The following is a 27,859-nucleotide window of genomic DNA, read 5'->3' as shown; positions in this document are numbered from 1 at the left end:
TCCTGGCACAGCATGGTAGTGATTTTTTAAAATATATATGTCAATTGTATCTCTTTTATTATTATTTTTATCGGAGTATAGTTGATTTACAATGTTGTGTTAATTTCTGCTGTACAACAAAGTGATTCAGTTTTACACATATATACATTCTTTTCCATATTCTTTTCTGTTATGATTTATCACAGGATATTGAATATAGTTCCCTGTGCTATACAGTAGGGCCTTGTTGTTTATCCATCCTATATATAATAGTTTGTATCTGCTAACACCAAACTCCCAATCCATCCCTCCCCCACCTCCCCTCCCCCACCTCTCTTTAGACTGTATGGATCCTTTTTTTTTGTCTTGATTTTATTATTTTTTTAACATCTTTATTGGAGTCTAATTGCTTTACAATGGTGTGTTAGTTTCTGCTGTATAACAAAGTGAATCAGCTATACATATACATATATCCCCATATCTCCTCCCTCTTGCGTCTCCCTCCCACCCTCCCTACCCCACCCCTCTAGGTCACAAAGCAGGTGGTCCCTTTCTTTTTCCTCTTTCTTAATTATTATTATCACAAGCACATTGCAACAGAACAAATACTTAAAAAGGGAAAAACCACTCTGTTTCTGGTCCTTGTGCAAATGTAGTAGCAGTTTTAGAGTCCCCACCATTTCGTATCTGGCTTTTCCTTTTAACATTTTAGTTTAAGCGTTTTTCCATATTGCTGCACCATCGTCGTGATTATTTTCAAGGTGGTGATGTGGATCCACTTCAGGCCTGGGATCTGGCTGACCCGGTTTCTAATCCTGGCTTTGACATTTATTTATTTACTCCGGCCCCCCCGACAAGTTACCTGGCATCGGTTCCCCAAACCCTCGCGTGGGCTCGTGGGCTCTGTGAACACGCACGAGCGCACACACACACACACACACACACACACACACACACACACACACACACACACACACACACACACACACACACACCGCTCTCCGTCTTGCTTAAACTAAGCCGGCTCAAGTGAATCTGAGGAAGCCCTGATGACATTGGCTTCTGTGAGTGCGTTAGGGGAGAAAACTTTCAGAAAGACTACCTTCCCTGAATTCCCAGTTAAGTGCGGTGCGACCCTCCCGCGGCCGCCACCTCTGGGCGCCCGCAAAGCCGAAACTCTGACTCCAGGAAGTAAGTCTTGCGGACCTCAGCCTCTGAGCGACTCGGGGAAAGTGACCCCAGCCGCCCTCTCCTCGGTTAAGCAGGCTCTCCCCCTTTGATTGACAAAGGTAGTCGCCAATGACGCCCACGGGAGGTCCCTTTGGCGCGCTAGGGGGCGTGCCGCCTCGTCGCTCCTCTGGCCCAATCAGGGACGCTGAAGGGGCTGTGGGGCGGGGCAGGTTCCCAGCAGCCAATGGCGCGAGCACAGCGGGCGCGGCGGGGGCGGGGCGCTCGGGGCTGGCGGCAGAAGCGGCCGCGGCGGGGCAGGGCAGGGCTGGACAGTGCGGCCAGAGCGAGGGCGGGAGCCAGGGCGGGAGCCGGGCCGGGGCCGGAGCCGGGGCTGAAGACGCGGTCGCGGCCAGAGAAGGGTGCGCGGCGTGTCGGGAGGCGAACAGCGGCCAAGGTGAGGGGCACGCCGAGACGGTTGGGGCGCCGCGGACGGACGCGGGGCGCTGGTCGGCGGCCGGGCCCGCGCCCTGTCAGGCCGCCACGCTGGGGCCGCGCTCCGCGCCCGAGGGCAGCCTCTGGGGCCGCGCCGCCGGCGGGCGAACTTCCTGTCGCTGTGGGAGGGGGTGTGTTCTGGGGCCACCGCGGGCGCCGAGGGGCGTCCGGGGGCCGAGGGGGGCGCCAGAGAGGACGTCGAGGGGCCTCCGGAGGGCGGGTGGGCTGGGCTTGAGGAAAGCTGGGGGCCGAGGGGTGCGGGGTTGGTGCGGGGGCGCCACAGAGGAGAGGACGAGTTCTCGGGTTGAGGGCTTGCTGGAGAGAGAAGTTGGGGAGCGGGGCCCGCGGAGGCAAGAGCGCTGCCGCAGAAGGGGGGACGGACGACTTTAGGAGAGACTTGGGGAGGGGATGCGGGGAAGCCGAGGGGTGCAGGGGTTCCCTGGGGGAAGCGCGGGCGTCTCGGGGAGCCGCGCCGGAGGAGAGGGGGCCCGGTTGGCGCCGGTTAGAGGGCAGGGCTGGGCCCGAGGGTGGCCTGGAGGGGAGGGGGCGGCCAGAGCAGGCGGGACACATATGCGGACGCGCGTATTTGGGGCGCTTTGATGACCGTCCTCCATTTCCTTCCTTCCCACCCTCCCTGTCCCTCTTCTGGCTCTGTGGGGCGGGGGGATGGCAAGCCGTTCTTTGTGAGCGGGTCCTAGGACTGGGGGAACGGGCAGGAGAGGCTGGGGGTGTTTGCCCGGTTGCCCCTCGTAGTTTTCCCAGACTGTCATTTTTAGAAACGTGAGTTTCCAGCCTGCTGGGGCATCCGGAGAGGCCTAGGATTGGAGAGGTAGTGATTTCTGCTGCTGCTCAGTTTCAGTGGCTTGTTGGGTTTCAGCTCCACCTGGGAAGGCTGGTTTTCTTTTCAGAGGAGTTGGTCAGGGGAGCGAGTTGTGCTGTCGCCGGGAGTCCCACACAGCTGCAGCCTTTGAGGATGCTGCTCTCGGGTTGGGTGCCTGAGGGAAGGCGGCCTTCAGGTGGGGTCTGTGCACCATTCCTGGGTCTTGTCTTCTCTCCTTTACCCCAACTGTCCTGTGTTCCTGTGGTTAAGGAGGGTTGGCTGCTCAGAGACTCCACGGCTACTCATTACACTGTTTACCAAACACACCCTGGCTGTCCTGATGAAAATCAGGAGACCAGCTCAGAGAATTTAAACCTGGGCTACGGGCGGTGAGCTCACACCAATTCCTTCCCTTCTCTGCAGTTCCTTCCTCTTCAGTTATCCCAATATGCTGAAGTTCTGTTTTAACCCAGGGCAAGGGAGCCAACCAGGTGGGCTCAGTTGAATGCCAGCCCTCCCCTTCTTGCACGAAAGTTCTTATTACACTTGATTCACAAGCCTGCCTGCAGCCTCCCCATAGAGGCATTGAATGGGAGCCAGTGCAACTGGGGTTTCTCTTGATTCACATGGGAAACAATAATCTGTGTGCACTTAAACTTAATTCTAGAGTTTCACAGTCTCCTTGGTGAGGTTATGTTAGTTGAGATATGAGACCACTACATCAAAAACTTTCCTGTGGTGTGTTTTTCTTTTGACAATTGTCTTGCAGCTTTAAAGAAACTGGCCATTAGGCTGATGATATTTATTACTTGGGAAAGTAACGTAACACAGAGGAATAGATGAGTGATTAGGTCTGCACTCTTAATTCACTTTTTTGGGGAAGAATAAAAATTCATTTGAATGGAAATATCATTCTTAGCTCATGCTGTTGGGGAACTGAAACTTTATTACTTTTAGTCTCAAATGTATAAGATATAGGTCATAATATTTAAATGATCTAACAGCAGGCATATATAGAAAGCTGTATCTGTTTTTTTTTAAATAAATACTCCATGTCCTTTTTTATAAAGCGTGTTGATTTTTAAAAATTCATTCATTCATTCATTCATTTGTGTCAGATCTTAGTTGGGCGCATGGGCTCAGTTGCCCCGCGGCATGTGGGATCTTAGTTCCCCAACCAGGGATCGAACCCAGGTCCCCTGCATTGGAAGGTGGAGTCTTAACCACTGGACCACCAGGGAAGTCCCAATATCTAGGTTTTGAACATGGCTTGTTGCTGGGAGATAAAGTTGTCTTTCCCAGTCTTGGATGCCCAGTCCAGATCTCTGATGGCCAGGCAATTTCTGGGGTGGGAGATGAGGGGCATTTGTCCTTACATTTTTTCATTTCTTATTATTCACTTGAATAATTATTATTCACTTAAATAATAATAATTATTCACTTAAATAATAATCTGTGCAGACCAAGTTAAGGGCCTGGTGCTCAGGTTTCCTTCTTCTGACCAGGTCACAGTTGATTCCAGGATGTTATGGAATATCAAAAAGGTGGCATAGATTCCTTAATAATAGTAATGGCACCTTGTGTTTAGAGATCATGATAGCTTTTACCAAGTGCTCTCTGGCTACCCTTACCTGGACCTCCCATCTGACTCGGGCCTGCCTTATCTGCCATCAGATTGTACTGGTGACTTTGTGGAGGCCACCCTGTAGATTATTTGGGTAATGACCACATTCACATGAGCGATAGTGCTGGCTCAGTTTTTTTCCAATTAAGATTGTTTGGAAGTGCAGCGGCATACCTGAAGGCAGCGCAGCAGTGCGTTAGTTACGAAGTCAGTCAGTGTGCATTCCACAGGTAGAGACCTTACTTTATGGCCCTGGCATTGATCCTTCGCATACCTGAAAGCATGTCAGTGCCTGAAACCTGGTTCCTGATGGGCCCAGTAGTGGTCCCTGGGATGACTGTGTAGGAGTGCCTTGAGACTGGTGGTATTCAGACGATTATGCTATGCTGACTGAAGGCAGTGTTAAAAGAAGAATTCTCAGAGTATTCTGCACAATGCAACATTCTTGGCGTATGTGTGGTTCCAATGGTAGCTATTCGAGGGGCAGTGGCCATCTAAGAGCACAAGCTTTGGTATTTTAATTAAAAACACAAAATGACAAAAACTCCTTACTTATGTTATATATTAGCTTGTAGTCATTCCCATGATTGTATGTTTATCTGTTTGCTTAATAAAACAGCATCATGTAGTCTAGTTTTCTTGTTTCCTAGAATAAAATCTTTATTTTCAATATTAAAACATCATCTGAGTGTTTCCTGACCTTAGGCACTGAAAGAACAGCATATGAGAATATAGAATGAATAAAATGCTATCTCAACAATCAAAGGCCTCAGCGATCAAAGGCCTCAGAAGCATTAAGAAAAAAAAAAAGGATGGAAATTTTGCTATAACTTTAGAAACCACGTGTGTGGTGGTTTTTGGTTTTTTTTTTAATTTATTTTTGGCCGCGTTGGGTCTTCGTTGCGCGCAGCTTTCTCTAGTTGAGGCGAGTGGGGGCTACACTTCGTTGTGGTGCGCGGGCTTCTCACTGCGGTGGCTTCTCTTTGTTGCGGAGCACAGGCTCTAAGGCGCAGGCTCGGTAGTTGTGGCACAGGGGCTTAGTTGCTCCGCGGCATGTGGGATCTTCCTGGACCAGGGCTCGAACCCGTGTCCCCTACATTGGCAGGTGGATTCTTAACCACTGCGCCACCAGAGAAGCCCCATTTTTAAAAAAATTATTTATTTAGCTATGTGAGCTTTATGTGACTTTTTTCCTCCCTGGAATGTGCGATAGTAGAGGGGGAGGAGCATAGATGGAGACTAGGAACCCTGGGCTCTGTCCAGCCTTTTCCTGACTAACCCTGAGGCCTAGGACAATCACATATCTTATGGTCTCAGTTTTCATGTTTGTAAAAGGAGAGCCTTGGAGGTTCTTAACCTTTTGAGAATCTGATAACAACTATGGACTTCTTCCCAGAAAGCACACTTGTGGACAGCATCAGAGGCCTGGACCCCAGATTAGGAATTCCTGGATCATCCCATCTCTAAGCTCCCTCTCACCTCTGATATTCTGTAATCCTATTTTCCTGGTCTTCTTTGAGCTAATAATAATGATGACTTGTATTTATGGAAGACACATTCCAAAGCATTTTCACCTCTCATTTTTTGTCCCCAGAATATTTCTGAACAGTGTGGGTGGTGATGGATATTCCTTCTTCTGATGGAGAAAGGGGTACCAGACCTGTCCACCACTTTAGTAGCGTTACACAGCCAGCGGCCTGTCCTGGGACCAGAGTCAGGGCTCCTGGTTGCCAGCTTGGGGTTTTTCCATTAGGTTTTGCTTCCTTGGTGGTTGGTTATGTTTGGCAGTGTAGATATCCCAGAATGTGTCACTTGCAGAGGAAATACTGGTGCATCTGCTGAAAGGACTGTTTTTTTGGTCTGAATTTGGATCACTAAACACCTTTCTGCCTGACTGTCAAAAGGTTACTTATTTTGTTTTTGTTATTTTTTTGTGCCATACTTTTCATAGGGAAACATTTGTGGGACTTGAGCGTTTTGAGCAGAGTTGTTTCATGTTTATTGATTAAAGAGTACATTGAGATGATTACTTTTCAGTTGAGTGGTACTTGAGAAACTTGTGAAATAAATGTTAAGTGAAAATTCCAAACATTTGACTTGTTCTGTCGAATATGTCCTCACAGATGAGACTTTTCCTGCAGCCTGAGAGGCCCCTCCCTGGGCCCAGAGCTGCTGGGTGGGTTTGAGAGTTGGGTGTGGATTGTGCCAATGACCATGACTATCCAACAGTGACTTCTTGTGGCCTTCTGGCCAGATTCTGAATATTTTAGGGACTGTTTTTTTTTCAGTTTATTAACAGAATACAGTGTATCAGCTATATAAAGGGCTTGTGTAAGCAAAAAAAATACTAAACTTTAAAGCCTCACAGATGTTAAATGGTTTATTACTGATGAAAAGAATCATCATAATAAAGATGTTCTGAATAATCAGACATGGAGGTAATAGGATGGTATACAGTAGGTACCACTCAAATGTGGTATATGTGTGTGTCCTCCAGTCTTCCTATTATGTTATGTCTGATACCTGTAAGGAGACTGGCCGACATCATTCACTCTCCAGGCATGGAAAAGGGTATTTGCTCATTTCACAGTGCATTTCTTTAGAGTACTGGAGAGGATGAGGCAGACATGCACAGCCTCTCACTGACATCGAACATAAAGCGTGATGTCATGTGTCAGCTTCCCTAGGTGAGTTGCTCGCCAGAGAGGCATTGGTGAGGAGATGAGGCTGTTAGAGGCCAAGGCCCACGATGAAGTGTAGACTTCAGGCTGCTGCCACCGTGCAGGGATGGCATCCAGTTAACTACACAACCTGCCTTGAGGTCTGCTAGTATTCACGGGCCCTTCTCTGACCAGGAAACTTGCATCTGTTGGCTCTTTTTTTCCAGAGGCCTGTCTGTGATTTATATATTGATAGAGCGGCAGAGTTGTCAGTGATGAGCTGGGGAACTCCATTAGGCTGCTATGTCGAAGTGCCTGCTTTTTATTTAAAGTTCACTCCTGGGCTGAGTGTTTGGAAGGAGTGTACGCCGATGATGGGAGCTGGGCAAGGTGGGTCGAAGGGAGCCTTCCTGGCCACTGTGTGTGCAGTGCCCCTGACACTTGTCTCTCCTCACAGTTCTGGGATCCCGAGATTCAGGTGACTGTCAGGACGTGAGCTTAGAAGCGATCCCATCTTTGTGACAGTAGCAGATGGGAGTGTGTACAAAGTAGGGGCAGACAGAGGAGGGTGGATCTGACCGCCCTCAGGACACTGCACAGAAGCTGGCCTTCAGGGAGGTGACTTCGGAGTGGTTTTGCCACTCTCCAGGCGCTCTCCAGGTGGCAGTGACTGGAAGGAGAGGCCCAGGCAGAGGCACGGCATTGTAAAGAGCTTGACGGTGTGAAGGGGCTGCTGAGGGTGGAGGAGGGGAAGGCTGGGTGGGCAGACTTCAGGTTGTGTGACCTGCCTTGCAGGCCAAGCTCGGGTTTGGACCTCCTCCTGGAAGATGGAGTTCAATAGGGAGCTGTTTTGGGGTAGTAGACACAGCAGGTTGAAGCTCTGCACAGAAGAGAGAGCGTCAGGTGAGAAGTCAGAAATGCAGATGGGGGAGGGGTGATTCAAGTGGCTTATTTTAACAAAAGTCACTTATGTCCCTGGAGGCTCGAGGATTAGTGTGGAAGTTCTTAGGAAGCAGTGCTAAACTCTGATGAGAGGGGCTTCCACAGTAGGACTGGCGTCAGTCTTAACTCAGTTCCTTTGCCTGAATTTATGTTTTTAGTTGGTAATACAGCAGCTGCCTGGGTTCTGCCTCTCTTTTCATATGACTTATGCTCCCAAATCCATGCAGTTAGTGTGTAACTTCCACCGCCAGTTCCTGCAGAAAAAAGGTAGTATTTGCAGTAAGGTATAGGAAGTAACATGGTTTCAGAGCCACACAGCCCTGGGTTTGAGTGCCAGCTCTACTACTAGGTAACCGTGGTCTTCCTTGGCCAAATATTTCAACATCTCCAAAACCAGGATATTGACAGCCCCCTCCTCATACAACTTGGGGAGGGCAGTGTGAGGGAGCGGACCATAGACCCCGAGAGCTCAGCACCTGTGCCTGATTCATGGTGCCAGCGCAGTAACTTCGGTATCGCTCAAAGTGCAGGGTCTACTTGAGTGAATTCGCTAATTAAGAGAAATATACGTTTAAAGGGCTCAAACTGATGTTATATTATCCAATTCTATTGAAAATCCTTCTAAGATGTGTTATTCTTTTCTCAGCCTAAGTGTATTCAGTATACTCGGACCTCTCCTTGGTGACTCAGGGTCACAGGGATGCTGTTGAGGTTGTCGACATGGATGAGGCTTCTGACCCTGCATGGAACACACTCCCATCCCGCCCCTCACAGGGCCTGTCTTGTCTCTTCTTTCCACCTCCAGGCTTCTCTCTGATTCTGTCCCCTTTGTTGGGGTGAAGGCTTGAGGGCGATCTTTTCCTTCCTGGATTTTGAGGGCAGCCCTGCCACACAGAGGCCTTGCTCCCATCTGGGTTGGTGATTTTGTGCTTGAGTTGAATGTTACCTAGGTTATAGAAAGCCTGACCCTTGGTGTTGTGACTAGCCTTAGTGACTCAGAATTGGAAGGAACCATGTGTGATGGTGACAGTAGCTCATACTTAAGTAATGAAAAATTTAAAGGCTTGAAAAAGCAAATTGTAAAGCAATAGGTATACTCATCACAAGTGTAAAATATTAAAACAATATACAGCAACTATAGTTAAGGTTGTAGAAGTACGGAAAGTTTCTCCTTGATTTCCAAACTGTTCCATTGGCCTTTTACTTTTAGAATTAATATTTAAGTAATAACTTGACTCTGTAATTTAAAAAATATATATATGAATGGCTTGATTGTGTAGGCATTTTCAGTTTACCAGGAATTTTCCCATAGTCCTGATTTTGTTTTCAGAACAGCCTTGTTGGTTTGCTCCCCTCTTCATTTTTCAGAGGAGGATAAGAGGGAGGACTGGAGGGTCATTGGTTTTGACTGAGGCTGGCCAGCCAGGACCCCAGGTGGGCCTCAGCCCAAGTCTGTAGCTCTTAGAGATCCTAGTTATGGGGATCTCTGCTGGGGCCTGCAGGGTGGTCTTTCACATATAGAATAAGCTGTGGCTAGTGCTTTGAAGTTTCCTATTGAATAAATGAAATTTTATTATTGTAAAGTGATACCCAAACCATAGTTTGTGAACATTTTCATATTTTTAAGTACCATTGTATCCAGTTATGTTGTCGCCAACTGAGCACGCCACGTCTGTGAGTTGTGGTCTTCAGAAGAACCCCAGAGCAGGCTCTGCACCCCATGTGGACCTCCAGGCCTGCTGTTGGTGGGTTTTGTAGCTGACTGATTGCTGGAGGATGGAGCGGGCCTACCTGGGTGCTGTTTAGCTTGGACATGACAATGTTTTAATTAAGGAAGCAGTTGTGCCCTCTGCACCAGTGAAGGTAGCCATCAGCTGAGGAGCGAGGGCAGCCAGTGAGGGGGGTAGATCGGGGGCAGGGCATCACCGTCTGGGACAGGCCTCTGGGGCTTTCTGAGGGACCGTACAAGAAGCTTTACGCTCCTGCTCATTTAATTCTTGCAACAAGATAAAGTTCACTTTACACATGAGTAAACCAAAGCTCTGAGAGATGAAGTGACCTTCACAGCGTCACCGGCAGAGCTGACCCTCAGCCTGGCTCTGAAGCCACACTTACCTGCTGTCTTGAATAAGTGTATTCTGAGTCACTTGCCCTCAAATATGAAAAAAATCTTTAAGTTAATCTTCCTTCCCCACTTCTCAGAAACATAGAAAAGAGGCAAGTTATGTGGTCTTTTGTTTAAGACAGGATCTATGCCTACAACTAACTTGATTAAGATAATCCAAAAGTTTGCAATAATTTATGCAGTGGGGAGATAAGGGCAGAAAGGGAGAGGCTTCTAAACAGTCCAGAGCTCCTGGCTTCGGTGGGAATGCTCTTGCCTCGCCTTGGTGTCATATGAGATTGAAAAAGCACTTACTTAGGGGAGGGACTTTCTTGGTGGCGCAGTGGTTAAGAATCCGCCTGCCAATGCAGGGGACACGGGTTTGAGCCCTTCCGGGGTCCAGGAAGATCCCACATGCCACAGAGCAACTAAGCCCGTGCGCCACAACTACTGAGCCTGTGCTCTAGAGCCCGCAAGCCACAACTACTGAAGCCCGCGCACCTAGAGCCCGTGCTCCACAAGAGAAGCCACCGCAGTGAAGAGTAGCCCCCCGCTCTCCGCAACTAGAGAAAGCCTGCGCACAGCAACGAAGACCCAACGCCGCCATAAATAAATAAATAAACAAATAAATAAAAAATAAATTTTAAAAATTAAAAGAAAGAGCACTTATTTAGGGGAGAAGAAATTACATTTCTTTAAAGCATTCATTTGCACTACACTTTGTAAAAGAGCTTCACATTTTGTTGATATTGTGATATCAAATGAACATCATTTGTACAGGTAAATTAGAGCAATTTTTTTTTTGTAGTACGCGGGCCTCTCACTGCTGTGGCCTCCCCTGCCGTGGAGCACAGGCTCCAGACGCGCAGGCCCAGCGGCCATGGCTCACGGGCCCACTGCTCCGCGGCATGCGGGGTCCTCCCGGACCGGGCCACGAATCCGTGTCCCCTGCATCGGCAGGCAGACTCTCAACCACTGCGCCACCAGGGAAGCCCAGATCTTTGTTTTTATGCTTGTAAATATTTGTCACTTTTGTGTCAAAAGGCTTTTTTTTTGTTTTTGCTTTCTAGTCTTTTAAAAATTGAAGGTACAACATAGAAAATAGATTTTTTTTAATAAAGAACTTTGTATTTTACTTTGCATATGCATGGGGTTTTTATGTATCTTAGAAGCAGTAGCTGCCACCTACTGACTGCTTTGTTCCATGCTTCAGAAGAAGCAAGAGGCATTGCCTCTGTCTTCACAGCAACACTCAAGACTCTGAGGTTACCAGTTTGAACATGAGGGCCCTGCAGGTAGTGAGATCATGTGCTTAGTCCAAGGTCATTAGTGTTGTAAACAGGGGAGACAATTTGAAGCCTATACTGGCTACATGTGGTTGTCCCCTTCTCGTCAATCTACACTGTCACAATTGTATTCATCAGATTCCCTTAAATATTTTATCAAATATCATGTTTTTATCATTGTCCTTAAAAAGATTTTTAATGGTTATGTAATCCTGTTAATGTTTCTTTACGTACTTTTTTTTTTTTTTTGCGGTATGAGGGCCTCTCCCTGTTGTGGCCTCTCCCGTTGCGGAGCACAGGCTCCGGACATGCAGGCTTAGCGGCCACGGCTCACGGGCCCAGCCACTTCGCAGCATGTGGGATCTTCCTGGACCGGGGCACAAACCCGTGTACCCTGCATCGGAAGGCGGACTCTCAACCACTGCGCCACCAGGGAAGCCCTAATTCTGTTAATGTAATGAGGTTAAAACATTCCCCTAATGATGGACATTTTAGGTTATTTCCACTTTTTTTTTTTTTTTTGCTATTCTAGATGAATTTGCAGTTTACAGTTGCATTTTTCTTTTCTCATTTGTGTAATTAGTTCCTGGGTACAAATTCCCAGAAATAGAAATCTTGGATTAAAGGGTATGAACATCTTAGAGTGTTTTGAAAGCCTACTCCGTTGCTTCTGGGTTTATCTTTCTGATATTTATGGATGAAAAAAATTGAGGGAGTTTTTTTTTTTCTCTTTAAAATGCTTTGGCCTTTAGAACTTCCAAGTATCTGTGAGATAAACTTTTGTGAGGTTTTCTTAAATGAGTCACATTTCCTCCTAAGTTTCTGGATATCATTTTACTTGAATTAGATGTTTTTACTTTCATAAACAAGAAACAGTCTTTGAAAAAGTCCTTACTACTTTCTTTATTGATCACCTGAGCCAATGTTCTGCATTCCCTAGGTTGTAAATGTTTGTGGTTGCATTCCTTCATCAATTCAGCTGTCATGATACTCTGAACCACAGTCTCTCTGAACTTGTTCTTCTTTTCTTTTCCTCACTTGAAATACGCATAGTGGGAAAGACCATGCAAGGTTGTTTCTGCTGGTATCGTCACACATCAGGACAGCCTGGGGGATCTCGAGATCCTTTGGATTTTGCCTGTGTAGCTTCTAGATGCTGCTCTCACGGACATTCCTACCATTGCTAGAGGCAAACATCTCAGAGAAGTACTGGGAGGTTTGTTTGTTTGGCCGCAGTGCGCAGCATGTGGAACTTCCCCGACCAGGGATCGAACACGTGCCCTCAGCACTGGAAGCACGGATTCTTAACCACTGGACCACCAGGGAAGTCCGAGAAGTATTGGGAGGTTTATAGTGTTGGTGCTTACACTTTTTTTTTCCTTTTCTTTTCTTTTTTGTCTTGTTTGTTTTTCTGTTCTGAAGTCACTGTGTCCTTTACCATGTCCCTTCACCATGGGCTGGCTTACTTTTTCACCTTCCACTGTTCCTTAGGTATTCACCTGAAGATTAAGTGGAGTCCTAGTTTCCTGGTGGTTCATTTTCAGGGTTTGCAAAGGAAAAGGTGCTTAGCAGGGACAAGGAGGGCCCCAGGTGGGGAGCAGTGGCCAGACCTCAACTCTCACCCTCGGGTTCTCTCTCCTGGATTCCTGCTGTGCCTCCATCACACTCCTCCACCCGCAGAAGGCTGCTTCCTCTTTAGTTCTCTGGCCTCATCCTGGGCAAAAACTCCTCTTTTCTTGGTTCCTCTTATCCTAGCTAAGAAAGTCTGACGTTCACAACACAACAAAACAGAAAACATTAGTATGTACTCAGGTAGAAATAAGAGGAACTAATCACAAACAACACAGAAGCATAACAAGAGTTTTGTTTCTCAGGCGCAAGTAGGTTTTTGATGCCAGCACTGTAGGGCTAATCTGACTGCATTGGCTCAGCTAGGTGCTGCCTAGCTTCCTGCTTCCCCTCCCCACCTGTTTATTTAGTCAATAAACCCAAATTTTAGAGTAATATTTTGCTCTGTGCTTGGTAATCTGTGTTTTTATCAGAAGTATGGAAATTGTACTTTGCCCTGGTTTCCACAGATGCCTAAACATGTCTGAGTTGGCTGTTGCCTGGGTAAGTGGCTGAGCTGTTGGTTGTGTGTGTGGTGAAGGCTCTGGTAGAGGCTGGGTGGAAGTCCCAAGACATCCTTATGGCTTCTCAGCCAAGCTGGATGGTAACTACCAAGCCCCAGAGGCACACGTTTTTGGCTTCCCCTTTGTCCTTTCCACGTTTCCTGTTTTATTTCCTGAGAAATCTCTGCCCAATTGCGCCAGCTTGGCAGGGTGTGGCATGTAATGGAATGGGGCTACTTTATTTCAGGACATGGACCTTTGGACCATGAAGCATGATTCCTTAGCAGCCCTTAACCCCAGCTTTATTCTGGGTTGGACAGGTGCACGGTGTTCCATCAAGTTTCTTCTGCTTCTTAGAACTGGGGCCGGTGACTGGAGTCCAGAGGTAGGCCTTACCTGAGAGTCCCACAAAAAAAGGGCCTTGAAGTGGGGCCTGAGGTGGTAGTCCTGGCCATGCGGAAGTCACGGAAAAAAAATAATTTGATTGGATAATTGGAGTGCTGCAGCATGCTTCCTTTTATGAAAACCGAGTGAAGTGATTGGTATAGTACAAGACTTTTTTTATCTTTTGGATTTCTTTCTTTCCTTCTTGCTTTTGCAGGTGTGGGTCTGAAGTTGCTTGATTGGGGGTGGGCTGGGCTGGGCTGTCTCATTGTCTCCCTTTATTTTTAAAAATTTATTTATTTATTTTTAGCTGTGTTGGGTCTTCATTGCTGTGCGCGGGCTTTCTCTAGTTGCAGTGAGCGGGGCTGCTCTTCGTTGTGGTGTGCGGGCTTCTCACAGCGGTGGCTTCTCTTGTGGAGCATGAGCTCTAGGCGCGCGTGCTCAGTAGTTGTGGCTTGTGGGCTCTAGAGCGCAGGCTCAGTAGTTGGGGCGCACGGTCTTAGTTGCTCCGCGGCATGTGGGATCTTCCTGGACCGGGGCACGAACCCGTGTCCCCTGCATCGGCAGGTGGACTCTCAACCACTGCGCCACCAGGGAAGCCCCTCATTGTCTCCCTTTAAAGTTCAGACAGGTCACCTTCCTTGAAGTTTTTTTTTTTGCTCCAGAATTGCTATTTTGGACTTGTGCTTTTTGTCTATAACTTCCAGTAGGAACTTCCAGGTTCATGAAATTTAGAAATAGTTGAAAATAACATGCTCTCTTAACTAACAAGTAAAGAGGCAGGGGAAAAAAAAACCCCAAACCTTTAAATCCCTGCCTTACAGAAACTTAATGTTAGTAGTGTGATTGGAAGAGGTGGAGGCCCACTCTTGAGAAGCGAACTCTGTCAGCAACCTACGCCCCACTGCACCCCACCCCGAACTCCTGGGGGGGTGGGTAAGAAGAGGGAACTTTCCCTCCCTGGGGTAGGGGTAGAAGATTTTCAGTATCTACAGGGGCTGCAAAGGCTCCTGCTGTTGATGGGGGGCTGGCTTTTGGTCCCAGGTTGCTCTCCCCTGTAGGAGGGCCTTCTTGGAGCAGTGGGACAAGCCCTGCGGAGTTCTGGTTATGGGCCAGCCTGGTGTTCTGTGCTGCAGGTGTTACGTGGCAAGTTTATCACATCACGAGCTCTGCAGGCAGATTGCCTGGGCTTGAATCCCAGTTCTGCAATTTATGGTGGGTCCCTGGGAAAGTTACTGATCTCTCTGTGCCTCAGTTACCTCACCTCTAAAATGGGGATAATGATAGGATTGGTGTGAGGACTGGATGAATGAGTATGTGTCCTGTACTTGGTTGGGGGAGTGCTGCACTTTAAGAGCCCCATTTAGTGTAGCCATTGTGTGCCTCTGAGCCTCCCAACTGTCCTGCCACGTGGCTCTTTGATTGTCACTTTACAGTTGAGAAAACAGGCTCACAGAAGCTTAATAACTCCTTAGACCCAGATCTGCCTCAAGGTTCTCTCTTCAGTGCACTGGTGGTTCCCCACAGGTACCCTGGTTCTCCAGGACGCTAGGGGATGATTACAAAGGGATGGCTCACTCACAACTATACCCACCAGGCATACTTTGTAGGTGGATTTTTTTTTTTTTTTTACTGTCTCTGTACACAAGCAAAGACACACAGACACACAAAACATTTATATGTTACTGTATAAAAATGATGGCTGTGCTTACAATGAATAAAATACCAACTCATTTTTGTTTTTTTTTGTTTGTTTGTTTTTTGTTTTTTTTTTTTTTGCAGTACGCGGGCCTCTCACTGTTGTGGCCTCTCCCGTTGCGGAGCACAGGCTCCGGACGCGCAGGCTCAGCGGCCATGGCTCACGGGCCCAGCCGCTCCGCGGCATGTGGGATCCTCCCGGACCGGGGCACGAACCCGTGTCCCCTGCATCGGCAGGCGGATTCTCAACCACTGCGCCACCAGGGAAGCCCCTCAAAATACCAACTCATTTTAAAGCTTGAATTTATCGTAGCCATTTGTCATCTTGATTTCCTCAATCATTGAATGCGAAAAGTACTATCATCTAGGGATCTAAGGACCTTGTTAATATTAAAAAAGGGTCCTTTTGGGGGGAGAATTCAGTAGATGTTTATTGTTGCCCTTTTCTTGCCCTGTACATTTTTTTCAAAAAAAAATTTTTTTTAATAAATTTATTTATTTTTGGCTGCATTGGGTCTTCGTTGCTGCGCACAGGCTTTCTCTAGTTGCGGGGAGCCGGGGCTACTCTTCGTTGTGGTGCGCGGGCTCTAGGCGCGCGGGCTTCAGTAGCCGTGGCACACGGGCTCTAGAGCGCAAGCTCAGTAGTTGTTTGCCCTGTACTTTAGTATATGTCTTTCTGTATGTCTGGCATCTGCATGCCTCCTCAAGGATCAGGGCATATTGTGGAGATGGAGTCTCCATTGTGGCTGGGCCGAACTGTGAACTGGAAGCAAGGTTGGGAGCTCAGAATCCATACCAGGTTCAAACAGGAGGAATATCTGAAGTCTCCATGGGAGCAAAGAAGGTACTTACACCTGAGGTGTCTTGAATTCTGCTGGATCCCTCGATTCTCTGAGGCATTGATTCTGGTTCACCCTCACTAGTGTCTCCTAGGGTGCCTTCCTGGGGCAGACTGATACATATATTTTTTTAATTTTTATTTTTTTTTTAATATTTTATTCTATTTTATTTTATTTTATTTTTGGCTGCATCAGGTCTTAGTTGCAGCATGTGGGATCTTTCATTGCAGCACATGTGATCTTTCGTTGCAGCACGCAGGCTTCTCTCTAGTTGTGGCTCGCTTGCTCAGTAATTACTGTGTGCGGGCTTAGTTGTCTCACGTCATGTGGGATCTTAGTTCCTTGACCAGGGATTGAACCCGCGTCCTCTGCATTGGAAGGCAGATTCTTAACCACTGGACCACCAAGGAAGTCCCTATATTTTTTAATTCAACAAATTCCTGCTCCTCTTTAACGTAAGGCTCTAGTTGCAAAGTACATTCCCAAATCCAAACCACAAACTTAAGCTCTCCTCTTTGTTAGATTTTGCTCTGCAATGTTACTTCCTTACTCACCTAACCTTGGTCATCAGTGTTCTGATATATGTGCTTGAAACTCAGCACTGTGCTTCTTGACCTTTATTTGGGTCTCAGATCTCCTTCAGAATTTCATGAAAACAGATTCCATCCGCTCCCCGCCCCCACCCGGCAAAATGGACACAAACATTTTTGCATTCACTTCTGACAGGTTCCTAAATCCCCATTCATTTATTGAACAAATATTTGAATTTCTGTCATGTGCCAGACACAGTTCTAGGCACTGGGGTTACAGCAGGAACACAGTAGACCAAGACCATACATTCTAGTCGGGGGAGACAGAATATGGTTAGACAACTCGTGTCCCTTATGGAGGGAAGGTCAGCTTCGGTGGGCTGGAGCATTCAGGCCTCATCCTGCCTGCTTGGGGTTAGGCTCTTTGCCAACCTCCCAGTTCACTTCCAACTTTCACCTTCCTGAACTGGCTTTTGACGTCACCATCATTATCACATAGATTTTTAACGATTTAATATTTATTGAGGCGTATTTTGTGCCAGGTGCGCTACTTTTCCATGCATGATTACATTTATTCTTATGACAACTTTGTTTTGCAGATGGAAAGCTGGCCTTAGAGAGTTTAAGTGACAGGCCTCATAGCTAGGAAGTGTGGTGCTTTTGATCAGTCTGCAGCTTACGATTGTGGATTTCAGCAAGCCAGGCCTGAGGACATCATCAGAAATGGCAACAAAAATTAAGTGTGACCATTTTGTCCTGGACATGTCCATTCTCTGACTGGTTCCTTTAGCGGTCAGAAATTTTTCACCTGTCACATCAAATTGCCTTGCTCAAGGCTGGAAACATGAGTGGAACATGCTTTCAGGCCTCTACATGGTAGACGTTACAGACACTTGAAGTTACCAAATATATATTTACTGTTAGCAAGATTGCATAATTCCATCCTCAGTCCCAAATAACTGCCTTATGAGTGACATTTGAAATGCACATTATTTAGTACTTGGCTAAGGAGATTTATATGCACACTGTTCTTTCCACACCAGACAGTTACTTTCTTGTTTTAATTTTTAAGGCACTACCCAATGAACAGAATAACTTTCTGAAAAGTTGCTTTAAAAAACTTTGTATTCTCTGCAGAGGGTGGAATGAAACAGTATTAGTGATCTTGACTCAGCCCCTGACATAACAGAGTCATTATTCTGACTGGAGGTTTGCAAGCTGCCATCCCCCTGGCATTAACAGCTGTTAGTTCTTTAAATATTTACGTTTAATAACTTTATATCTCTGCTTCCTTCTAAGGCTTGCTGCAACTTCACGTCAAACACAAAACTGCACCTTTGAAGTTATTTTGGAATGTGACTAAATGCCAGGGTGAAGTTTCTCTATAGCCATCTCACATCATGGAGGAACAGTTGGACTGTGGGTCTGGCTCAGTGCTCATTAAATGTTGCAGCGTCCAGCTGTCCTTCCTGGGCAGCTGGGTCTGGAGAAGCCCCAAGGATTGGAGGGGGAAGTTGTCCCTTTGTTATGTGATCAAGGTGCGATTGTTGGAAGTTGAGTCCTGAGAGAGTCCGGGAGGCATTCTAAATGGAGTTTCCAGTCTAAAAGGTGAGGCAGGGTTGGAGGAGTCTAGGTTTGAAGCCCAGCCTGTAGGATTTTTGAGCAGGGTGGGTTGGAGAAGGCATCTGTTGTGGCTTCTTTCCCTGGCCTCCCCTTCTAGACCATAATTCCCTGTCCCAGTAACCCCTTACCCAATTGCAAGACCTGTTTGGGCCTCTTCCCTGGCTGTGTCCCACTGGACCGGGTGGACCATGCCATCGTGTACATATGCTTCAGGTTGAGAGGTGGTCAAATGGTGGTTGTGTGCAGGGCGTGTGTGTGTAGATGGGGCTTGGGTGTGCAGGTTAGGGTGTTCCCACGAGTGCACTGGGGGTCCTTGTGGAGCAGGGCACTCACTGCTCTGGATTCATTGTGTATCTGGCTTCTGGAAATAACAAAGTCCATACTTATTTATTGAGTGTGCTTGTCCCATGCCATCTCTGCTGCTTATGGTACCCTGCGGAGCTTGGAGGTGTCCCTCCCTGTCTGATAGCTGGGGCTTGGGGAGGTGGGTTCAACATCAGGCCTCCCCTGCTCAGCTGTTCTTGGCATTAAATCAGGCACACCAGAGGAGGACCGGTTGCATTGTGCCATTTTACCCGAAGTCTCCTTCTAGGACTTGAGGTCTTTTGGATCTTGTTAGCATTCTGGCACAGTATCAGAAGGATTCTAGTTTATATATCATGGTCTTTTTTAGAGCTCATATTTTATTTCCATTTTATCCATGGACTTAAGCCTGGAAGATTCCCAGTGAACAGCTTTAACATTGTCATATATGACTTTTCTTTGCCGCAAAGCACAGATACTCTGGCTCAGGGGTAAACAGCTCTTCTAGAAACAAGTCAGTTCACTTCAGCAGCAGCAAAGCAGCGCTCCAGGAACCTTTCAGGGCACATTCTTCTTGTGACTTCTTGTCCTCCAGGAGGGGAGGGACACAGTGTCTCGGGTCACTGCCCTAGCTGCAGTGTCCCACAGTACACGTGACCATCCCAGTGGCGTTGGAGCTGGAGTGCCGTCCCTCCAGAAGTAGCTCCAGGATGGAGATGGAGACAAGCGTGGGGACTGCCTGAGGACTGTGGAGTCCTCAGCATGTCCCCGGCCCAGAGGGTCACAAGAGCTGGTCTGAAACCTTGTTCTCACAGTGTAGTTTTTATATGTTAAGATTAGCAACTGCCTTTTCTTGGGCAGGATTCTTTTAGTATAAGATGGTGACCTTTTATCTTTCAGTTTTTTGTTTCTTTTTTTTGACTGTGTTATGTCTTCGTTGCTGAGCACGGGCTTTCTCTAGTTGTGTCGAGAGGGGGCTACTCTTCGTTGTGGTGCGCGGGCTTCTCATTGTGGTGGCTTCTCTTGCTGCGGAGCATGGACTTTAGGTGCGCGGGCTTCAGTAGTTGTAGCTCGTGGGCTCTAGAGCTCAGGCTCAGTAGTTGTGGCGCACGGGCTTAGTTGCTCTGCGGCATGTGGGATCTTCCCAGACCAGGGCTCGAACCCGTGTCCCCTGCATTGGCAGGCAGATTCTTAACCACTGTGCCACCAGGGAAGTCCTGTATCTTTTAGTTTTAAAATGTCTTTTCTTTTGGTGTTGTTGATATGAGCTGGTAGTTTTGTTTTGTTTTGTTTTTTTAATTTATTTATTAATTTTGGCTTTGTTGGGTCTTCATTTCTGTGCGAGGGATTTCTCTAGTTGTGGCAAGCAGGGGCCACTCTTCATTGCTGTGCGCGGGCCTCTCACTATCGCGGCCTCTCTTGTTGCGGAGCACAGGCTCCAGACGCGCAGGATCAGTAGTTGTGGCTCACGGGCCTAGTTGCTCCGCAGCATGTGGGATCCTCCCAGACCAGGGCTTGAACCCGTGTCCCCTGCACTAGTAGGCAGATTCTCAACCACTGCGCCACCAGGGAAGCCTGAGCTGGTAGTTTTTTAAAGAGTATCCTTACTTAACAAAATAAAAAGTTAGCAGCCTTATGTAATTCTCCGAAACTCTAAACAGTTTTATTGAGTATAACTGACAGTAAGTTGCACATATTTAAAGTATACAATTTGATAACGTTTGACATATGAACACACCTGTTAAGCCATCACCACACTCAAGATAATGAACATATCTATCACCGCCCCCCCCCCCCCAGTTTCCCTGAGCCACTTTATAGCTTCTCCCACCGGCCCCTCACTACACCCAGGCAACTGTTGGTCTGCCTTCTGTCACTGTAGATTAGTTTGCATTTTCTAGAATTTTACATAAATAGAATCATACAGTGTACACTTGTTTTTTTAGTCTGACTTCTTTCACTCAGCAAAATTATTTTGGGATTCATCCATGTTGTAGCATGTATCAGTGTTTCATTCTTTTTAATCCAGTGTATGGATATGCCACAGTTTGTTATTCCATTCACCTATTGATGGACATTTGGGCTGTTTGTAGTTTAGGGTTATTACTAATAAAGCTGTTATGAACTTTTGTGTACCAGTCTTTGTACAGACTATGTTTTCATAGCTCTTGGGTAGATACTAGAGTCATATGACTTGTTGATATGGTGGTTGTTGGTTTAACTTTTTAAGACACTGCCAAATTATTCTCTATTTCTAAAGTGCTGAACCATGTTACATTTCTCACGAGCAGTGAGTGAGAATTCCAGTTCCTCCATGTCTTTGCCAATACTCGGTATGGTCATCTTTTTAATTTTTGCCGTTTTAGTAGGTCTGTAGTGGTGTCTCATTGTGGTTTTAATTTGCATGTCCCTAATGACCAGTGATGTTGAGCATCTTTTCAAGTGCTTGTTTGCTGTCTGTATATCTTCCTTTGTGAACTATCTATTCAAATCGTTTGCCCATTTAAAAAATTGGGTTGTTTATTTTATTAATTAGCTTTGAGATTTCTTCATATATTCTGGATATAAGTCCTTATATATGATTTGCAAATATTTTCTCCCCGTCTGTAGCTTGTCTTCATTCTCTTGACGGTGTGTTTTGAAGAGCAGAAGTTTAAAAAATTTGATGAAGTCAGTTTGTTCTTCTATGGTTTGTGCATTTTTGGTTGGTGTCATAACTAAAATCTTTGCCTAACCAAGGTGACAAATGTTTCCTTGTAGAGATTTTATAGTTTTACATTTAGGTCTGTGATCCATTTTGAGTTACTTTTTGTGTATGGTGTAAGGTATGGATTGAAATTTAGTTTTTGCCTGTGGATGTCCCAATTGTTTCAGTACTGTTTGTTGAAAAGTCCTCCAGATTTGAAGCGGGGGTTAGTTTTTAGTTGGTGAAATCCAAAGGTCTGGGAGTTGTGGTTCTAGGCACCCTGATTTCTCACCTTTTATGACAGTTTCACATTAGCCTGGCTTTCTCTTTATTTCATGCATGTCTTGAGCCCCTTGATGGAAGAGGTGCTACCACTGGGCAGCATGTGAGTAAGGGGCTGGGTGATGCCTGCTGGGATCCCAGGGGGTCTCTTCCTCTGCTCTGGACCTTCCAGATGCCTGGGCACAGAGCCTTTAAGGTCTTTCTGGTGGGTGGGTTCCGGGCAGTGTCTCATTTCCAGAGGTGACTGTGAAGGCCTGCCAGGTACAGAGAGGTGCAGGGACAATAAGCCTTCTGTGCCTGGATGGGTGGGGGTGTGCCCAGGCTGGGGACGTGGCTGCAGTTGAGGAAGGTGGGAGGGGCTGTTCTCTTCTGTGTGGGCTGGCAGCAGTGTGACCTGTCATCAGACTGAGAGAATGTGGCTCCACTCTGGGCTCCTGGTCCGCCTCAGCCCAGCTTTATGACTGTGTGTACAGGGAATGGGTGTTCATTTTTCTTTTCTCTTCAGTCACAAAGGGGTCTGAGAGGCCTCCACCTTTGTACCACTAGCCAGCAGCTTCACAGGGGGCAGTAAAACGTTTGTCCGCTTTTTACCCGTGTGCAGTTCTCTTGGCTCTTATACTGCTGGTATTACTAGTACTAGCACTACTGGTACCATCACCAGCATCTAACAGCAATGGAGCTTTTCCTCTGCTCTAAGCCCTTTACCTGTGTTACCCATTTAGTCCTCACAGCTACCCTATAGGGTGGCTACAGGCCATTTTACAGATGAGGAAACTGAGACACAGAGAAGGCCAGGTGTGAGAAGTCTTTGGGCCATGCTTTCCATCATTCAATGTTGGAGGAGGGATTTTTTTTTTTTTTTTTTTTGCAGTACGCAGGCCTCTCACTGTTGTGGCCTCTCCCGTTGCGGAGCAGAGGCTCCGGACGCGCAGGCTCAGCGCCCATGGCTCACGGGCCCAGCTGCTCCGCAGCATGTGGGATCTTCCCGGACCGGGGCACGAACCCGTGTCCCCTGCATCGGCAGGTGGAGTCTCAATCACTGCGCCACCAAGGACGCCCAGGAGGGATTTTATTTAACATTTGTCATTAACTCTTAGGAAACAAAATGGAAATAGTGGTTTATGGGCCTCCCTCTTCTAAGTCTTCATTTCCTTATCAGCAGTGGGGAGCAGTTGAACTGTTTAACCAGATTAAAATTCTTCTTCTATTTTTTTTTTAACATTTACTTATTTGTTTATTTACTTGGCTGCATCGGGTCTTAGTTGCGGCATGTGGGATCTTTGTTGTGGCACCTGGGCTTCTCTAGTTGTGGTGCACGGGCTCCAGAGTGTGTGGGCTCAGTAGCTGCAGAATGCAGGCTCTCTGGTTGTGACGCGTGGGCTCTAGAGCACGCGGGCTCAGCTGCCCCGCGACATGTGGGATCTTAGTTCCCTGACCAGGGGTCGGACCCGCGTCCCCTGCATTGGAAGGCGGATTCTCAACCACTGGACCACCAGGGAAGTCCCCAGATTAAAATTCTTTAGTGGCTCCCTGTTGCCATCACAGTAAAATCCAAACTTGTGATCTGGCCATTGCTTACCCCTTCAACCTCATCTCTTGCCACACTGAACTTTGTTTTCCCTTCTCACATGTGCTTTCCACAGACCCTGTTACATCTGCTGTAAATGCCCTTTCTAACCATCTTTCCCTGCTGAACTCCTACTCATCCTTCAAACTTCAGCTCTAGTTTCACCCCCTTCTCCTTGACCTAAGGTATCCTGCCCCTGGGGCTACAGAGTGCAAGGTCCACACCTGTCCCAGTGCTCCTCATGTATGGTATGATTGACTGACTACCTGCTGGTCTTCTTCCACTGGGCTAGGTGAGGGGGAGGGAAGGGACTGCCTTTTATCTTGGAATTCACAGTTCTTACCTTTGTACTGGCATGTAATAGAAGGCAGACATTTGTGGGATGAACAAATGTGACGTGAATAATATGAGGACCCTTAGTTCTCAGACCTGTTGGTTTGTAATATCATCTATGACTGCAGGCGCCCAGGGCAGCCTTCATGGGGAAAGTGATGTTGATGCATTTAAAAAGGATTATTATTGGGACTTCCCTGGTGGCGCAGTGGTTAAGAATCCACTTGCCAATGCAGGGGACATGGGTTTGATCGATGCCTGGTTCAGGAAGATCCCACATGCCGCTGAGCAACTAAGCCCTTGCTCCACAACTACTGAGCCCATGTGCCGCAACTACTGAAGCCCGCGCGCCTAGAGCCTGTTCTCTGCAACAAGAGAAGCCACTGCAATGAGAAGCCCATGCACCGCAACAAAGAGTAGCCCCCGCTCGCTGCAACTAGAGAAAGCCCTCGCGCAGCAATGAAGACCCAATGCAGCTAAAATTGATTAATTAATTAAAAAAAAAACATTATTCAGTGATTCCCTTAAATCCTGAGTGAGACTTACATAGATCTTTTTATTTTCCCTCTATGAGAATGAGTTTTCTATTGTGTTAAAAAAAATACTATTTCTTTGACCATCTTTTAGATCATAAATTTAAATTTCTACATTTTTCCCCCAGATGCCTGTGATGCCATTGTAATTTTTATGGTAAGCTCAATAAATAATTTTAGAAAATGTTTCTTTGGAATGTTGGGGCCAGCATGGATTGCTTAGAATGGATCAAGTTTCGTTTGGTGTCTCTTTTTTTTTTTTTTTTTTTTAATTTATTATTTATTTATTTTTGGTTGCGTTGGGTCTTCATTGCTGCACACGGGTTTTCTCCAGTTGTGGTGAGTGGGGACTACTTTTCATTGCGGTGGGCGGGCTTCTCATTGCAGTGGCTTCTCTTGTTGCGGAGCTCTAGGCACGCGGGCTTCAGTAGTTGTGGCTCGCGGCTTAGTAGTTGTGGCTCACTGGCTTAGTTGCTCTGCGGCATGTGGGATCTTCCTGGACAAGGGCTCAAACCCATGTACCCTGCATTGACAGGCAGATTCTTACCCACTGCGCCACCAGGGAAGTCCCCGTGTCTCTTTTTTTTTTTTTTTTTTTGCAGTATGCGGGCCTCTCACTGTTGTGGCCTCTCCCGTTGCGGAGCACAGGTTCCGGACGCGCAGGCTCAGTGGCCATGGCTTACAGGCCCAGCCGCCCCGGGGCACAAACCCATGTCCCCTGCATCAGCAGGCAAACTCTCAACCACTGTGCCACCAGGGAAGGCCCCCCCCCCCCGTGTCTCTTTTTGAAGGAGAAAGAAGTTTGGCAAGAAATGCTAACTGAACTGTGTTTAGTACAGAGAGCTATTTAGAAGTATTTTGCTGCATTTCACTGCAGTCCACATGCCTGTGACTATGTGGTTTTAGTCCTGAGCTGCTGTAGTTCAAGGAATTTTAGACTTTTGGCTGATGGATCCTGAGGCTGGACTCTCCTGGGTTGTTGAGATACGAACCTTTGAATTAAATTTCCAGTTCATTGCATAATGTATTTTTTGCTTTAATTATTAGGAGGCAGGATTAATCAATCTTACCCGTCTACTTTCACGTTTGTGTGTGTGTGGGGAGGGGGAGGAGGGAGGTAAGGGAAATAGAAGGTTGAGTTGTATCTTTATGAAAATGGGTTTAAGTTTCACTTGGTAGCTGTCCACTCCTGCTCTTGGCACATGTCTGACTTCTGAACATGGTACCAGTAGGGGTGTGTGCAGTCTTTCCTCCTGAGCTCAGAGTGGGTGGTCTTGAACCACCATGGTGGGTGGCCAGTGAGGTCTGTGAGGGGAAGAGCCAGCTGCGTTTAGGGGTGTTGTTTAGGGGCTTGAGATAGAATTCTCCTCCGTGGAGAGCTAACCAGCCTGAAAGCTAACAGTAGGGATCAGTGTTCATCCCCTACCGTGTGGGAGGTACTTCACATACATTATATCCAGCCCTCACTGTAGGGGTTCAAGGCTAACACTGTTACCTCCTCTTTACACATAAAGGAAACAGGTTCAGAGAGGGAGCTAAGCTATTTGTTCAGTTTTACCAGCTAGTAGGTGCAGAGCCACGAATTGAAGGCAGGCCGGTCTTGGTCTTTGCCCGTAGCATGGGGCTGGTAGGCATATGGCACCCTTGGGCTCCTTGACACAGCCTCTTCTCTAAGCGTCCGGCCGCAGAGGGCAGTTAAGACAGCCTGGGATGTGAGCGCGCGGCCTCCGCTCACACATAGCTCTGCGCGAGGGTGTCAGTGGTGATGTCTGTCCTGTGTTCCTCTGAATGCTGTGATGTGCGTGGCTCCGTCCTGGTCTGTGTTGGGGGGCAGAGATGTGGACACACCCCAGCCATGGGAAATGTCTCCTCTCATTAACCAAATATGGAGCGGGTAGCAGACTCCACAGCTGTCAGAGTGGTGTGAGGGGAGAGAGCTGTGGGTGCAGCCAGGAGATGGTAGTCAGGGGAGGCTTCATGGAGACAGTGGAGATGTCTGTATCTCTGTGTGGTGTGGGTATGCATAATTTCCATACAGTAAAATTCGCTTGAGAAATTCAGGGACTTGGATATTATATAGGCATTGGGAATCAACAAAGGTTTTTAAGCAGAAGAGTAGGATAAGATCAGATCTGGGTTTCAGGAAAGTTTTCTGGAATGACTAGAAAAGGGTAGAGTTTGTATGTAGAGTGGAATGGCTAGAAAAGGGTAGAGTTTGTATGTAGAGAGGCAAATGTTTGATGCAGTAATAACTGCCCCTTCTTAGAGTCTTTGCACATGTGGTTCCTACTTCCTGGACTGTCCTTTGCCTGGATGGCTCTTTCTCATCCTTCTGGTTATAGCACCAAAGCCACCTCCTCAGTGGGCTTTCCCTGACTACTCAGTCTAAATTTGCTCCCTGTCCTGCTATCTCTGTTGCATGTCTGAAGTCATCGTGCTCCCACATGGATCTCAGTGCGTGTTAAGTTACCTCCATCCCTCTCTATTAGACCATCACACAAGCAGCGGCCTGTCTGTCCCGTACTCTCTCCTCTCAGAACAGTGCGGGCCTTGGAAGGCCCTGATGAACGTGTGGTGTGAATGAGCAGTTGTGGTGTGAGATCTAAGATGTGGTGGTTTGGAGCTGGTCTGGTGGTAGCATGGCTAGAAAGGGGAGAGAGGCTCCAAGGTCCTTCTTTTAAATTTCGTTTAACCAGCTTAATGCTGCCCTTGGCTTATATTTGTGGATGTTCCAGTTGGGTGGCCACTGCTCTTTCCTAAACAGCTGGGATGTTTGCCAGACTTGCTGACCACTTCTGTGGGCGAGCTTTGTGGCTTATGACAGCGGCATCATTTTGTTTAGTTTGGATGGCTTTTCCTTTCCCATTGAGCAAGTTTTCTTTTGCTAGCTATCATTGTCCTCTTTTAAGTCTCCAGTGTAGCTCCTGGTCTCCCTTTTCATGTTTCTCCCCTGTCTAATGCTTGTTTTTTCTGTATTAATTCTGAGGAAAAGGAAATCAACTTGGAGTTGCCTGACCAGATAATGTAGAACATTTTGAAATTAAAATTCGAGCTTCCTGATTCTGGACTTTTGCGGTGTGCCAGACCCTGAGGCTCAGTCAAGATGACCTTGATGTGTCCTTTGTGCTGGTGGTGTGGGGGTGAGGATGGGTGGCTGGTGGCTCCATATGAACCCTTAATGGACATCAAGCTGCAGTCGGTGAGGGGAGGGTATGGTGGGGTGGAGGTGGGTGGAATGGCTCCAAGTGGAGACAGGGCTGTAGAGTCTGGGGGGAGAAGGTGGGTGTACTCAGCGATTTCTGGGTGGGGATAGGGTGGGGAGCACTTGTCAGGTTTCAAGGTCTTTTTCAGACTTGACCCCTTCATTCAGAATATGATGTGGTGTAGAGGCAGAGGTTAAAACCACCTGAAGCTGTAAGACAGATGTGTGAGTGTGTGTTTGGTGTGGAGTGCGGGGGTGGGGCTGTTCTTTGTGCTGTTCCCTTTCTGTTAGCAAGTGTTTCAAAACCAGGTAGGCCCTTCTGAGGGGTTGGCTGAGGACTGGTTCATGCGGTCAGATGGGGGTGCTGTAGGAAAGGGTAACCTTGCTGAGCCCTGGAACTGGGTCTGGGTGTGGAAGAAGTGAAGCCAGGGGTGTGTAGAGCCTGGGACCACCATGGAGCCTCCAAGCATGCCCATGTGCTGGCCCCAGGGGGCAGAGTGTGGAGCCCATCAGGAGCAGCCCTGGGAGGAGCCAGCCAGTCTCTGGGGGTGAGCACCCCGCCCTGAGAGGTGTGCAGCTGAAGGAGAGGGTCTCTCTCTAGTCGCGCCATCCCTGCACACTTCCTGATTTCATTTTTTATAGGGAGCATCCGGCTTTCCTGACCTTTGGTTATCAAACAGAAGAAACAAAC

At 47.4% G+C, this 27,859-nt stretch overlaps 2 protein-coding genes across 3 annotated transcripts in view; both read left to right on the top strand.

Annotated features, from left to right (window-relative positions):
* Nucleotides 1–1,278: 1,278 nt before the first annotated feature.
* Nucleotides 1,279–2,031, top strand: LOC137202953 (spidroin-1-like). Its single transcript, XM_067698724.1, has one exon. It carries the CDS (start codon nucleotides 1,279–1,281, stop codon nucleotides 2,029–2,031), a length of 753 nt encoding a protein of 250 aa, XP_067554825.1.
* PACSIN2 (protein kinase C and casein kinase substrate in neurons 2) overlaps nucleotides 1,439–27,859 on the top strand; it is a 139,560-nt gene continuing 113,139 nt past the window's right edge. For both annotated transcript variants that reach the window (XM_067698317.1, XM_067698312.1), the window contains exon 1: nucleotides 1,439–1,603. The gene's annotated coding sequence lies outside the window, so the exon portion shown is untranslated. The remainder of the gene's footprint in view (nucleotides 1,604–27,859) is intronic.

This window comes from Pseudorca crassidens, chromosome 11 (assembly GCF_039906515.1).
Source record: "Pseudorca crassidens isolate mPseCra1 chromosome 11, mPseCra1.hap1, whole genome shotgun sequence".
NCBI classification, from domain to species: Eukaryota; Metazoa; Chordata; class Mammalia; order Artiodactyla; family Delphinidae; genus Pseudorca; species Pseudorca crassidens.
The sequence above is the reverse complement of the archived record's forward strand: the minus strand, read 5'-3'. Positions and strand labels throughout refer to the sequence as shown.

Coding starts and splice junctions, on each gene's coding strand:
- LOC137202953 (XM_067698724.1), top strand. CDS start 1,279: ATGACGCCCACGGGAGGTCCCTTTGGCGCGCTAGGGGGCGTGCCGCCT.